At 45.5% G+C, this 15,858-nt stretch overlaps 1 protein-coding gene across 2 annotated transcripts in view; it reads right to left on the bottom strand.

Annotated features, from left to right (window-relative positions):
- LOC137434306 (EP300-interacting inhibitor of differentiation 3-like) overlaps positions 1–15,858 on the bottom strand; it is a 91,154-nt gene that overhangs the window by 47,602 nt on the left and 27,694 nt on the right. For both annotated transcript variants that reach the window (XM_078785478.1, XM_078785479.1), the window contains 2 exons: positions 6,594–6,724; positions 6,195–6,418 (listed from right to left, as the gene is read on the bottom strand). In XM_078785478.1, coding sequence (XP_078641604.1) covers positions 6,195–6,418; positions 6,594–6,724 — 355 coding nt within the window. The remainder of the gene's footprint in view (positions 1–6,194; positions 6,419–6,593; positions 6,725–15,858) is intronic.

The following is a 15,858-nucleotide window of genomic DNA, read 5'->3' as shown; positions in this document are numbered from 1 at the left end:
TGGGAGAGTTTCTCACATTCTTCCTTGCAGATTTTCTCAGGTTTTGTCAAGTTGGATGGGGAGCATCGGTGAACAGCAATCTCTAAGTCTTTCCACAGATTCTCAATGGGATTCAAGTCTGGGCTTTGGCTGGGCATCTCAAGGCCTTTCACGTTCTTGTTCTGAAGCCATTCCAGTGTTGATTTGGCTGTATGCTTGGGGCTATTGTCCTGTTGGAATGTAAATATTTGCTGCTTTTGCACTCTTAAGCAGGTTCTCCTCAATGATTTTTCTGAATCAAGCTATATTCATTGTTCCCTCTATCCATACAAGTCTACCAGTCCCTGCCACTGAAAAGCATCCCCATGACATGATGTTGCCACCACCATGCTCCATGCTGTGCTTGGTTTCCGCCAGACGTAGGGCTTTGCATTCAGGCCAAAGAGTTCAATTTTCGTCTCATCAGACCACAGAATATTTTGCCTCATGCTCTCAGTCTTTCATGTGCCTTTTTGGAAAATCCAGGCGTGCTATGTGCCTTTTTCTCACGAGTGGCTTCTGTTTGGCCACTCTCCCATAAAGCCTAGATTTGTGAAGTGCTGCAGAGTCTGTTGTCCATCCAGCAGGTTCTCCCATCTCAGCCAAGGAACTCTAGTTCTGTCAGAGTGGTCATTGGGCTATTGGTCACTTCCATGACCAAGGTACTTCTTGCCCAGTTGCTCAGTTTGGTCAGATGGCCAGCTCTAGGAAGAGTCTGGGTAGTTCCCTATTCTTTGTATTTCCTAATGATGGAGTTTACTGTGCTATTAGGAGCTTTCAACACTCTAGAAATAGTTTTATACCATTTCCCAGATCTATGCCTCTTCACAATTATATTGTTATGAATTTGGGTAGAGGAATATCTAGAGCCAGATAGATCTGCAAAGGTAGGTACTCGACTGTCGTGATAGGGAATCTACCTGTAATAAGTTCTATGTTTAGACCGGATATCGGTATAAGTCGTATCTGTGAACCCCACCGCGAGGGGGGCGGGGTATGCTAATTAGTACAGGGATTATGGATAAAATTGCTTTGTTTGTCGTTCCTTCTGTCGCCAATCCAGTGTCCATTATGGCAACGCACTCATTTAGACACTTAGATAGGTCCCTTAGTGCACACATTAATTAAATCCCCTCCCTTACAAAAAGATGCACCAGAAAGACAAGCAGGAAGCGGCCGCGTACAACGCCGGCGTGGGCGTCAAACATTGTGCAAGGCAGGCTATCGCCACGCCCAGGGAACGTGTGATTGGTTGGTGCGGAAGGCGCGAACCTTCAGCCAATCAGCGCGGAAGGCGCCAAACGTCCATTTAGAAGGGGGTCGCTAATTGGAGGAAGAGCGCCGCTGACGCCGGAAGGCGGGAAACACCATGAAGAATCGAGGCTCTGATTGGTAACGTGCCAGAACTGACATCACACCGCGCGTGACAAAACGTCTGGATCGCGGGCATTTCGCCCCTTCACACTGGACCCTTCGTGCTGGAGATCGCCCCTTCGTGCTTGTGTGGCTCTGCGCTGGACCTTTCGTGCTTGAAGCTCTCTCTGCGCTGGACTCCTGGAGATCTGTTGGTTCTTCTTCCCTGCGTGGTCGTTGGCATCTTCCCTGAATCTTCGTGATACTTTTGGTGCTGTTGGTCCTTCTTGGCGCTCGGTGCTTTTGGTGCTGTGAGCGGACGGACCTTGTGTGCGACCGACGAGGAGCTTGGAGCGAGGCGTGCCGCTGAGTGGGTCGCTGGGGGCCTGGTGGAGCGCACAAACTAGGCGGACGGAGGCTTCTTTGCGTCGGCATCAGGGCCGGATGGGGCCGCGTTGGATGACGGACGCACCACTGCAGACAGTTAAAGACGCACCACATCTCACACAAATACACGACGAACGTTTTATTTTATTAAATCATTTCCTTTGTGTCATATTTGAAGTCTGTGTGGGGACGTCCCAATTTAGAATTAGGTTTTATCGTCACGTTTCCTTGTTCTCGGGTTCCGTTCAATAAACGTGTTTATTTTTGTACATTTTACCCTGGATTCCCGTTGGAGTTCATTCCCTCTACAAGCACGCGCTTGTCGCTTCTTCTTCTTCTTCCTTCTTCCTCCCGTGCTTGTTAGTCAAATGCGCCACTGATCGTCGCCTCAAGTAAAGCCGTTCGGTCATCCGCGGTCCTCCGGTGTTAACCGAGGGATTCGCGTGACAATATCTTGGAGTTCTACGGACAGTTCCTTCGACCCCATTGGTAAGGTTTCTGCTCTGACATGCACTGTCAACTGTGGGACCTTATATAAAAAGGTGTGTTTCTTTCTAAATCATGTCCAATCAATTGAATTGGCCGCAGGTGGACTCGAATCAGGTTTTTTTTTTTTTTTTTTTTTTTTGTATACAAGATCGAGGCTCGTGAAAGAGCAAACATTAATCACACAAAAAGTCAAACCGACACAAACCAACACATAAAACACAAAATAAGGGGAGCGGGAGACAAGATGGGGAGAGAAGGCGAAGGACACAAACACAACATTTGAGAGCAGGGACATCGAGAGAACTGTGGGAGGGAGAGGGTTTGGGGGAGGTGGGAGAGGTATAAAACATATGGACACTGCAAAGACTTCCAGGAAAGAAGTTGGAATTTCGAAAAAGTGTATCTGGGGTGAATTAGCGGGGGTAGAAAAGATCAAGGTTTTGGATGGGGGAAGATAAGAGATGGTGGTGAACAGGTGTTTTAAAGACCTGGAGGGAGGAGTGGGATTGAAGGGAGTGGGGGAGTTTGTTCCAGAGGTGGGAAAAAAGGGGAATAAAAGAGTGAAGATGAGCAGAGAGCCTAGATTTTGGCAGTTTAACCATAAGAGGGTTGCTGGCAGATCTTGTGCGACCTGTAGGAATATTTGGGGGACACAGCACATACAGAGCTGGGGTAGCTTGGCCAGAGAGGAGTCGGTAGAAGACAGAAAGACCACCAACCTGCCTGCGGTGAGTGACTGAAAGGCCCTCGGAGTTAGCTTCATCGCAGGAGATTCCAATGATTCTGAAAGCTTTGGTTTCAACAGCGTGAAGTCGAGCTAGGTGTGAGGCAGGAGCACAGGCCCAGAGGTGGGAACAGTATTCCATTGAGCTGCGGATGAAAGCCTTGTATGTGGTGAGGAGCTCAGGTGTGCCAAGGAAGGACTTCGCACGACGGAGGATGCCCACTCGGCAACTGGCTTTGGAGGCCAGCTTGGAAATATGGTTTTCCCAAGAAAGATCATGGCAGATAGTGAGACCCAAAAGCTTGAACGACAGAACTTCTTGGAGAGGATTGTTGAGAAAGTAGATGGGAGGGTTTTCGAGTCAGTCTTTTCAGAGAGACATAGTAAGAGTGTGAGATTTGTCAGGATTGAAAGACATGTTCCACTTGTTTGACCAGTCTGTGATTTTGTCCAGGTCTGCAGAGAGTGAGGAGGCTGCAGACTGCCGAGCTGAGGGATGAGGAATGGAGCGGCAGAGAGTGGAGTCATCAGCAAACAGATAGAGAGGATTTTCCAGAGAGTCGGAGAGATCATTGATGAAGACCAGAAAAATCACAGGGCCCAGAACACTACCTTGGGGAACTCCAGCCAGAACAGAAATCCATTCAGGGCCACACGTTGACTATGACCAGAGAGGAAGTCCGCAAGCCAAGCGTGGAGATTTCCATGGCTATCATAGGAGGAGAGTTTGGTAAGCAGAGCTGGGTGCCAGACCGTATCAAAGGCACGTGATATGTCAAGGGAGACAGCTCTGATTTCCTGTTTGGCATTTAGGATCTCCATCCATTGTTGAGACAGCAGAAGCAACATGTCCAGAGTAGAATGACCTGGTCTGAATCCAAATTGATGTTCGGAGATCAAGCCATTGGAGAAGAGGAAGGATTTGATATCCGAAGCAATGATGGATTCCATGACTTTGCTGATAATTGGGAGCAGGCTGATTGGTCTGTCGTTGCAAGGATCTGTTTTTACACCTTTTTGTGTAAAGCGGTAATGTCTGCCCGCCCCCCCCCCCCTTTTCTGATGACACTGCCAAAATCAAGACTCTCTGCCCACCTTCACTTTCTCATTCCTCTTTTCTCCCGCCTCTGGAACAAACTCCCTCACTCTCTTCAATCCCACTCCTCCCTCCAGGTCTTCAAAACAGCTATTCACCACCATCTCGTCTCTTCCCCCATCCTAAACCTTGATCTTTTCTACCCCCGTTAATTCACCCCAGATGCACTTTCTTGAAATACCGACTTCTTTCCTGGAAGTCTTAGCAGTGTCCATGTGTTTTATACCTCTCCCATCCCCCTCCCCCCCCCCCTTCCCATGCCTCCTCCCCCAAGCCCTCTCCCTCTCACAGATCTCCCGATGTCCCTGTTCTCTACTGTTGTACTTGTGCGCTTTCCTCTCTCTCCCCATCTTGTCTCCCGACCCCGTTATTATGTTTTATGTGTCCGTTGTTTTTTTCGTGGTTAATGTTAGCTCTTGCACGAGCCTCAATCTTGTATACAAAAAGAAAAAAAGAAAAGAAAAAAGGAACCTGTCATGTATTTGCAATCTGCATGCTCTACCTTTTTCGTTTTTCTTTCAGTGTGTAACACAAACACGTTGAAACACATGAAGTAAAACACGTGAAAATGAGGATCTTTTATAACACTCGATTGTTGTCATGGGTGTGGTGGTTGTTGTTGTTCGTGGGCCCCTTCTATGTCGTTGTATATATTTTTCTATTGCTTCACAAAATATCACCACTGAAAATATAATTTTGTATGCTTGTTCAGTGTTCTTCTAAAAATCTAATGGGTTTCTCCTGTCGTTGAAAAATACATGTTTCCGTTCAAACTGCTGCGTGAATAAACCATACATTAGCGCTTCTACCTCTTTTTCAAACTCGCAAAGAGGCTTTTAGAACTGGCAAATTCGTGATTAAACAAACGATTTTTTACGGCGTAGATGTTTGGTTCCTGTGTTTACAGTGTTTGTCTCTCCGTATGTGTGTATGTATGTCCGTTACATATTTATCCGACATATTGGGTGAGTTTAATAACCGACAATTACGCTTCTGAAAGGTAGAATGTAATGCCATTTGTCTTTGCCAGTTATGTTTCTTTGAACACCCTTTAGGGAACGTTCATATATAATGTCATATACCTGGTTGGGGCAAATTATCAAACTTGATGATTGGGGGGAACTGAAATTATGATAACAGGGTGATGATATATGACAAGGGGATGGGGTGGGGGTGGAGGGGGTGCATGCCCCCAGATCATATATAATTAAAACTTTGATTAAGGGCTCTTCAAACATTGAAGCATTTCTTATGACTGCCTCCAACCACCCTGAGCCTGTTGTTGTCTTAATGGTTTGGGTGGGGGGCTTGGGATTCTAGGGTCCTGAGTTTGAATCCCAGTCAGCTGTTGAATTGGGTCAGGTCGGGTTGACTCAGCCTGTCATCCTTCCGAGTTCTGCAAAATGAGTACCAACTCACTGCGTCCTCTCTCAAGGAGGTTGGTGGCAGGATTTGCACTACGGCCGCCGTAAAACACCTCATTCTTTAACACACACAGTGGTGCATGTCGGGATGATGCTGCGGTTACTTTGATAGTGTTGACTAACTGACCAACATAAAGAATAAACTAGAGTCTCAATGCAATCTCTTCACTTCCATGGTGACAGACAGCTTAGAGACATAAAATACTTCAAAATGATTTAATACTTACATTATTTGCTAACTGGTATCACCATCCAGGTCATACTATCCTTTTCAACTAAAGTATGAAACAAGGCTGGCTATGCCGCTGTTAGACTTTCGGTCTTGTTTTTCATCCAAATGCTCTCATTTGCATATTTGTTTTCATTTAGCCTACCCGGTGACATAATAGTTTGAGCTTCCACTCTGTGTGTAAGAGGTAGGTAATTCGATTCTGACCCTAGCCGGGTCATACCAAATACATTAGTGTCGCTGTAACTAATAGTGCTCTGGGAAATCAAATCACGTTTCCCAATTTCAGTGGCTGCAGTTGTCTAAAGTAAATTCCAGTGTGGTCTCATGCGTTTGTTTACACATGCTTGTGTGAATTTATGCTGCAGCTCCTCCATGACCCTTAGAATCAATAAAATGAAATCATAAAAAAATTGCACTCTTGAAATCACTGAAGGCAAAAACTCAAGAAAACAAAATATTCATTGCTCTCACATCACATGAAATGTAGGAGATGATTGGATGTATTTCGATGCTTCTCGCCCCAGTTGGCACCATGCATCTCGTGGAAAAAGCTCCACCTCTCCAATTGAATCATTCAACTGTGCTTCTTCTAAAGAATCAGGACTGGCAGTTCTTGACCCACTGGGCCTTGACAAATCATGAACGTTTTTATTCCAAAGACCTAATCCTGAATCCCTGTAACCCAAAAATTTAAGCTGGGAGGAAGACATAATGGTCAATAAATTTCACACATCAGTAAAATAATAATAACAATAATATTCAATATTAAGCATGTGATCAAAGAAAATCAATAATATAAAGCAATTACTTTGGTATTTTCATACTTGTTACACATAAAGTACACAAATACCCCCCCCCCCCAAAAATTACCGTGTTTGCAGCGAATAACGACGAATCAAAAGTGACTCCTCCTGTTTGCAATTTAGATGCCGAATCATTCCCAAGTGATGCAACCAAGACAATCAGCTGCGAATCAAGAACAGCCTCGCGTGGTTGATTAACTGTAACATTGGTGTTTGGGGGGGGGGGGGGGGGGGGGAGAGGGGATGCAGGTTAGATAACCACAGCTTGTCATCAATGATAGCAAACATGACAGCAAATTGACGAGAACACAACAAACCGGTCATCAGACAAAATTGATTTATTGGTAACGGGGTAATAGGGGACGTTCAGGATGATGCAATCTGTCCTGGAATGCTCGGCACACGTGCACAGAAACCCCTGTGAACAGCAGTCTATGGGGCAAGTTAATGTATATTGTACATGCGAGATAAGGATCGTTAGCTAAAATGGCTCACAAAGGTTCAAACAGAGGCCGACAATATTGGAAAAGTACCTGAGAGAAGAGTATGTGCCTCTGCATGACGAAAACGTTGGAGAACCTTTTCAGCTCGCCCAAAGGGCTGAGATCTTATAACTGCCCATACTATAAAATCCGGATGACATGGGCTGGTGCAAGGCCTAAATTGTGGATGGGTAAATTCTACCCAAAACCAGACCATCGCTGCCAACGAGTGGACTTTGAACCTTCCGGGAGTGCTGCCTGTGAACATGGCAACCTTGGCAATTTATTTAATTAACGTCTTCAATTGGAAAGACAATGCCATGCATCATAACCAACAAAGTAATGGCTAATAACTCTTCGACAAAGAATATCTTAATGATGTGAAAATCCACAAAGCCTATGCCAACTACATTTTTGTGGGAGTGAGATGTACGAGGCACACACCGTATCTGGTTTGGGTGCTTCTGATGCACACACCGGGTTGTATCTTGGGCTTGTGAATGAACGAGGTAAGTTTAAAATAATTATGTTTACTATTAATCATGTTGGGAAGCCTCGTGCTGGCTTAATGGTTAAGGTGGCTGGCCTAAGATCTTAGGGTCCTGAGTCCGAGGCCCCGTAATACCGTTGGATTAACACCAGGTGGGTTGACTCAGCCTGTCATCCTTCGGAGGTCAGCAAAATGAGTACCAGATGACTGGTTAAAGAGAGGCATCAGCGGCAGCTTCGTCCCCAGAAAATTATGCAACCAGCAGCCACAGGCTATACACAAACCAACATCATTTTTGGAGAGGGTGGGGGTGGAGGATGATGGGGCAGTGGGTGGGGGAACTGTGAGGTCTGTTGTAAATAAATGGTTTGTTTGGTTCTGTGGGCACACACAAATCTATATTACATTTCTGCATCTATTGCTAGTGTGTGTGTGTGTGTGTGTGTGTGTGTGTGTGTGTGTGTGTGTGTGTGTGTGTGTGTGTGTGTGTGTGTGTGTGTGTGTGTGTGTGTGTGTGTGTGTGTGTGTGTGTGTACGCTAGCCACTGCTGTATTAACAGGAAATGAGAGGAACTCGACACCTCTCATCCACAGATATTTCTCACATTTTCTATATTTCGATTTGCATCCAGAGTCCGATTTGCATCCAGAAACAATAATTATGGTTTACCATATTGAAATTGCCACTCATTCATTTAAATGCTGAAAATAATGTTTGAAAGACTATTTGATTTGGATTTCACACTAGCAACGTCAAGTTAAAAGTGCTAGCATGAGCGAGTCACTAAAACACATATACAACGCATGTGCAAAAGGCCTCGTTAGCATTCATACGTCATTTTGAAAGTCCCGAAAGTCCTGTATTACACGAAGAAATTAAACTTTTTGAAAGTGGTTTTTTCATCACGGTGCATATATTTTCCTATATCAGCCCATAATTCTTTGTCCTGTCATTACCTGCTTTGTCCTTCTACCGTGGCATGTGTGAGGCCAAAAGAACAGTTATTTTGAGGATGTTCCATTTCATTGTTGGTTTTGTGGGTGTGTATAATTATCAGTAGTGGGTTAAGGACTTTTTTTAGGGTTGAGCTTTTCACTGTTATTGTTCTTGCTTCCGTTTGTTTCCTTCCATTATTAAAACTGACTTGGTCTTGGGTGAATCCTGATAGTGATGGGTGTCTTTGGTGATTAAAGCAAAGTCTGTTGAGAGATTAATTGGCCACGGTGAGTCAACACCGCACCCCCAGATTGCGTTGCACATCAGGCACGTTCGGCATCATTTGCATACGACTTGCGACACCTCATCGGCACAACACTGGGTTGATTCAGACTTCCAATCTGCTCGGTATCGTGGCAATGTAAATAGGGAATGTAATGTAAATAGGGGGAAGACCTCAAAGCAATCGACCATTGCAGTCATATTAAGACAACTCTCAGGATTTTAAACCGGCCAACCGGATAACCACAATGATATAAATATACAGTATATAAACCAGAAGGAGCAATCAGAGATTGCAGACCGTTGCCAGGACTAGTTTTGTGTGGTGTGTTTTGTGTGGCAAATAAATGGAAGGATGTACTAAATGAAAGCTCATTGATTGCAAATGAAACGTCTGAAATGGTCGAAAGGTATTTGGCATAAAGGCATCCCTGCACTGGATTTGCACCAGTCCCTGAGCAGACCAGAAAACAAAGATGGGTGGGGGAAGCACGAAGAGGGCAGAGTTCACCGAGAGAAGGACTCGCACACCATGTGCAAGTGAGGTCACTAGTGGGGGAGGCCAGTGAGCCCTCCCCCCCCCCCTTCCCCCATCAGGCAGCTCTACCAGTGAGTCAAGAGAGGCTACGCCCCCTCATTGTGTTTATCACTGCACCTCCTGGATCTTCCTCCCAGGAGATCCAGTTTAACGGGACTAGCAGCATCAGTCGTGGTTTGTATAACCATAAGCAGCACACTATGGCATTTGATAAATATTAAATGAATGCTTTTTTTTTTCAAACCGGGAATGGAATAAAATAGAGTAGGAAGATGGAATTTTCGACTGACATGCAGCGTGAAGCAAGTATGTATCTTGGCGCAACCGAAATCTCCTGTGCTGTGGGTGAATGAATATGGCGGTAGGCACGCTTTCGGTGGCTTCAAGACCATGAACCAGTTAACGTTGGACAACCTATCTTGTTAGTATAGAGATTAGTGATACAAACACCGAGGTCTTCACATGTGTTGGGAGTCTTTACATACAATATGAGAAAATGAGGAGGAAAATACAGTAATACAATCAGCGTCGTTTCTGATTCTTAGTATTTAAATAGATATAATACAGACAAAACGCTGGGAAGGCAATGGCAAACCACCCAGTATAAGCCTTGCCAATAAGCTGCTTCGGCAGCACCAATGCGCTGTAAAGAGTATGGTACAGATTGTTTTTTATGCCTCCACCGACTAAGTCGCCGGAGGCATTATGTTTTCAGGTTGTCCGTCCGTCAGATAGGTTTTCATTAACGCAAAATCTTGAGAACGGCTGAAGGGATCAAATTAAAACTTCATACAGGTATATATAATGATGTAAAGATTAACTGATTAGATTTTGGGTTATGAGGGCAAAGGTCAGTCAAATGTCAGATGTCCAGTCAGGTAAAAATTCTGTTACCGAGCTATCTTATGAACCAGTCATGGGATTTCCACCAAACATGGTATAAATTATATACACTCGGTGTACAAAACATTAGGAAGACCTTCCTAATATTGAGTTGCACCTCCTTTTGCCTTCAGAACAGCCTCAATTCATCAGGGGATGGACTTGTCGTGCGTGGGCACCTTGTCTCAACTCGGACAGTGTACAAGAGATTTATTAATAGATAAGGATACATGCATGGGAGACGTAGCGTTTAGGTCAGTAACACCACCTCGGATGACATCACGGTTCTTAGCACAACCAGCACCAACATCTCAGCGAGCCACAACCCGTATTGGGCTTCTTATAATTTCCCCCAGGATCAGAATAACTCATAACAACGCTCCAAGTTGACAATAAGCCTCATTCTGAGACAATGTTTTGCCAAGGCCAAACATGGGATATGGTCAACAGTTTATACGCTAGTCAGGCAGACGCCAATGAAAATATGTCACAGTGTGTCGCTGCTGCCACCATCAGGATAGGGAATTCAATGAAATCCCCCACAGACTCTACAAGGTGTCGAAGGCGTTCCCACAAGGATTTTGGCCCATGTTGACTCCAATACTTCCCACAGTTGTGTCAAGTTGGCTGGTCGTGGATCTCGACTCCGAATAGCTTGTTCCATCTCATTCCACAGATGCTCAATTGGATTGAGATCCGTTGACTGGCCAGGCCACTGCAGTAAGGTGAATTCACTGTCATATTCGTGGAACCATTCCTGGACAATCCTAGCCTTGTGTCATGGGCATTATCCTGCCGAAGAAATCCATTCGCAGATGGATACACTGCTGCCATGCAGGGATGCACCTGATTGGCAATGATGTTGAGATATCCTGTGGCATTCAAATGCTGTTCTACTTTTATCAAGGGGCCCTATGTGTGCCATGAAAACAAACCCCCCACACCATCACACCACCACACCACCACCAGCCTGAAATGATGACACACGGCATGTACATCGTGATGGATGACACACAGAATGATGGAGGCATGTACTCGTGTGGTTTTCTTCATACCCTACTCCTCCCATCAGCGTGAAACAGCAGGAACCGGGATTCATCAGACCGGCAATGTTTTTCCAATCCTCCAGTGTTCTGTGTTTTCGTTCCTTAGCCCACTGCAACCGCAGGTTCTTCTTTTTTGCTGAAAGAAGTGGAACGCTGCACAGCGCTATAATACCCTATTCGTGTAAAGGTACAATGAGTTGTGTGGTCTTTTTTGGGGTCTTTCAGCACCAATGTTGTACTGGACTGTCAGTTGACTAACTGTAGCCCGTCTGTTGCGATGCACAATTCATGTCAGCCTCCTTTGGCATTGTTCATGAGCCGTTTTCGACCATTGGCTTGCAGTTGGCTGGATGTCCTTTGGGTGGTGGACCATTCTTGATTCACTGGGAAACTGTCGAGTGTGAAAACACTAGCAGTGTTGCAGTTCTTGACACACTCAAATCAGTGTGCCTGGCACCTACTACCATACAACAACAACAACAACAACAACAACAACAACAACATGCATTTTAAGGCCATTTTCCCTGCTAGAGCGGGGGTTAGCCTTGCGGTCCCCATGACAATCTTCTCCATTTTGCCCTATTTTCTGCATCTCTCCTTGTTAACCCCCTTGCCCGCATTTCTTCTTCCACCATCTTTAGCCAAGTCTTTCTCAGTCTTCCCCGTCCTCTACTTCCTTCTACATTCATTTCCATCACTCTTCTCAACCAGTCACTTTCATCCTTCCTCAACACATGACCAAACCATCTCAACCTGTTCCTCTTCACAGCAATCACAGGCTCTATTCCCATCATCTTTCGCAAATCATCATTTGTCTTCTTCTCTCTCAACGATACTCCGCACATCCACCGAACCATTCGCATTTACACCCTTTCCAGCCTTCGTTATTGCTCTACGTTCATTACCCGTGTCTCGCTCCCATGAATCATAACACCCCTCACACATGCAGCATACACCTTTCCCTTCAGCTTCAATGACACTCCCCTCCTCATCAGCACGCCACTCAGTTCCCGAAACTTCTTCCATGCACATTTCACTCCAGCAACCGTTGCCGAGTCTGATCCACCTTCTCCATTCAGCATGTCTTCAAGGTAGCAAAACGTTTTCACACCTTCCAGCTTCACGCCGTCTCCAAGATCCAACTTAACATTTCCTCCATCTGCAGCTCCCTCTGTGCACACCTTACATTTGAATGTAGCTCCCACATTGGTTAATGACCCTCTCAGACCACTACATTTTTGATGAACCCACTCAGCGCACATTGTACATTGAATGGAGTTCACTTCGACACCCTTCCTGCACACAGCACATGGCCACTTCCCAGTTATTTCCACCTCACCACATGCTTTACCACTTGCCATCACCTTCGTCTTTCTGATATTCACCTTCAGACCTTTTGTCTCCATACATTCCTTCCACTTGTTCATCTTCTCCTTCAGTCCATCCATACTTTCTGCAATCAACACCAGATCATCTGCATACAACCACGGTAAACCCTCCTTTACGTTCCGAGCCAGCACCTCCATCACAGCTACAAATAGTAGTGGACTTAGTACCGACCCCTGATGCACTCCCACCTTCACCTCAAACTCACCAGTGTTCCCGTCCTTCGTCTATACAGCTGTGCGTGCTCTTTTGTACATTGCCATCACTACTCTGATCAACAATTCCTCCACTCCTAACTTCCTCAATGCCCATGTCAATACTTCGAGTGGAACCCTGTCGAATGCTTTCTCCAGATCAATAACAAACCCAAGACACAACTTCTTCCTCTTCTCCATGTACTTCTCCTGCAACTGCCTCACAATAAAGAGCGCATCTGTCGTTCCTCTTCCTGGCATAAATCCAAACTGCATTTCGTCGATCTTCACCTTCTTCCTAATCCTCCTCTCCAACACCCTTTCCAATACCTTCATTCCATGCTCCAATAACTTTATCGCTCGGTACGAGCCACACTCCAGAGGGTCACCTTTCCCCTTGTATAGAGGGACGAGGGTACTCAGTTCCCAATCCACTGCAATGCGGCCTTCTTTCACCACCAGATTACAGATCTCTGTCATTCTCTTCACAACCCAACTTAACTTCCTGCTGCCTTCAACATATCTCCCACATCTCCCGTCGGCCCTCCCGCTTTTCTACTCTTCATTGCTTTTATTAACCCTCCCGCTCGGAGGCCCTCCCCCTTCATTAACCCTGGTGTTGGGCTAGCGGCTAGGGTGCCGGCTTAGGATCCTAGGATCCTGGGTTCGAATCCCGGTCGATCGCTGAATTAACGCCAGGGGGGTTGACTCAGCCTGTCATCCTTCCGAGGTCGGCTAATTTGAGTACCAGTTCACTGGTAATTCCCTGTTTGTCGCTAAAGGCGGCAAAAAGGGTTGGCGTCAGGAAGGGCATCCGGCCGTAAAACATTGCTTCAAAAAGGGGACCAAAAAAACAACAACAACCACGGTTCCCGAAAAAGGGCAACCCCCGCTTGCGGGGGAAAATGGCCTCTAAAGGTGGTTTTTATTGCTTTTATCGCTTCCTCAACTTCCTTCTCAGTTATCTTCTCTGCCGGTCCTAAAACTGGGTTACTCTCTATGTTGTCATCCCATTCATGCTCTGCATTCAACAGTATTTCCATATATCTCGTCAATCTTCCTTTAATTCCATCTGGGTCCACAACGATTTGTCCCACTTCATCCTTCAAGCAACTCGCCCCCATCACATCACACCTCTCTTTCGCTATCTGCTTTGCAATCCTGAATACCGCTCTCTGACCCTCTTCCGAATCCAAGCGTTCTCCGAACATTTTCCTACCTCTTTCTTTGCAGCCTTCTTGGCTGCCTTATAACTTTCATGCTCTGCTTTTTCTGCTCCCGTACCCTTCGCCTTCTGCCACTCCTTGAACTTCTTCTTCTTCTCGTCAATCCTCTTTCCAACTTCATCATCCCACCACCATGTTTCCGAGTGCCTCGGTGGTCCTTTTGTCCATCCACATACCTCACCAACGGCTCCCAACAGACTAGCTTTCATTGACATCCAACCACTTTCAAGCTCAACCACATCATCCTCTACCCTACTCAGCCTCTCTTTTAATGCCTCCCTTACTGTCACCTCTTTCAACCTCCACACCTTCATTCTCGGTTGGTACTTCACCCGTCGAGCTCTCCTCGCACCTTTCACCCTTATGTCGCAGACAACCAAGTGGTGCTGTGAAACAGCCTCCTCCCCTGGGATCACCTTTGTGTCCCGGAGGTGCCCCCTATCTCACCTATGCACCATCAGGTAGTCAACGGTTGTCGTCGACCCACCTGACATGTATGCAACAAGCTTATTATCCTCTTCCTGGAACTGAGTATTACAAATCAACAAATCAGCTCCATCAGTAAACTCCAAAATCCTTTCACCTTCTCCATTTCTCACACCATGTCCATAACCCCCATGAACTCCCTCAAAACCATCCATACTCTTTCCCACATGTCCATTTAGGTCTCCTCCTACCACAACAACTTCCTCATCTTTCACGTTTTCCATCAGCTTCTCTATCGCACACCAGAACTTGTCCTCTTCATCGCTCCGACCAACCTGCGGAGCATATCCTGAGATGACGTTCACCAAGAGCTTTCCAATCATCATTTTCACCATCATCAACCAGTCACTCACTCTCGTCACACTCACCACACTGTCTACAAACTCCTCAGAAAACAGGACACCAACACCATTCACGCCCTCCGGGCATCCTTGCCACACAAACTTGTATTTCTGTCCCTGCCTACCCTTCACCATTCTCACACCACTTCCCTTCCATCTCGTCTCTTGCACACAACACATGTCCACTCTTCTTCTGACCAATACTTCCACCACTTCTCCTGATCTCCCTGTCATTGTCCCTACATTCCATGTCTCAAACCTCAGAAACCGATCTCCACTTCAGGCTGTACCCTGCCCATATGTAATTGTAATTGTCATGGTTCACTTTTTGGCAATTGTCATGGCACCTACTACCATAACCTGTTCAAAGGTACTGAAATCTTTTGTCTTGCCCATTCACCCTCTGAATGGTACACATACACAATCCATGTCTCAATTGTCTCAAGGCTTAAAAATCCTTCTTTAACCGGTCTCCTTCCCTTCATCGACACTGATTGAAGTGGATTTAACAGGTGCAATCAATAAGGGATCATAGCTTTCACCTGGATTCACTTGCTCAGTCTATTTCATGAAAAGAGCAGGTGTTCCTTATGTTTTGTACACCGAGTTTTATGATGCAAAGATAAACCGATTCGATTTTGGGGTTAACAGGTCAAAGATCAAAGATCAGAGGTGGTTTTGCGAAGTTTGCATGCTAAGTTACAATTATTTTGTGACCACGATAATTTAACAGCTGAATGGATCTTAGTCAAACCTGGTGCAGGTATGTATAATGAGGTAAAGATGAACTGATTAGATTTTGGTGTCACGAGGTCAAAGGCCAAAGGTCAGAGGTCATGTTAAGTAACAATTATGTTGCCGTGTAAACTTGTGAACAAGTGATGTGATTTTGAACAAACTTGGTATAAGTATATATGATGCAAAGATGAACTGATTGGATTATGGCATCAACAGATCAAAGGTCAGAGGTCATGTTAGGTAAAAATGTGATCACTTGAGAACAGCTAAAGGGATTTAAATCAAACTTGGTACAGGTATGTATA

Source organism: Myxine glutinosa, chromosome 10, assembly GCF_964187855.1.
Source record: "Myxine glutinosa chromosome 10, kmMyxGlut1.1, whole genome shotgun sequence".
Classification (NCBI taxonomy): Eukaryota; Metazoa; Chordata; class Myxini; order Myxiniformes; family Myxinidae; genus Myxine; species Myxine glutinosa.
The sequence above is the reverse complement of the archived record's forward strand: the minus strand, read 5'-3'. Positions and strand labels throughout refer to the sequence as shown.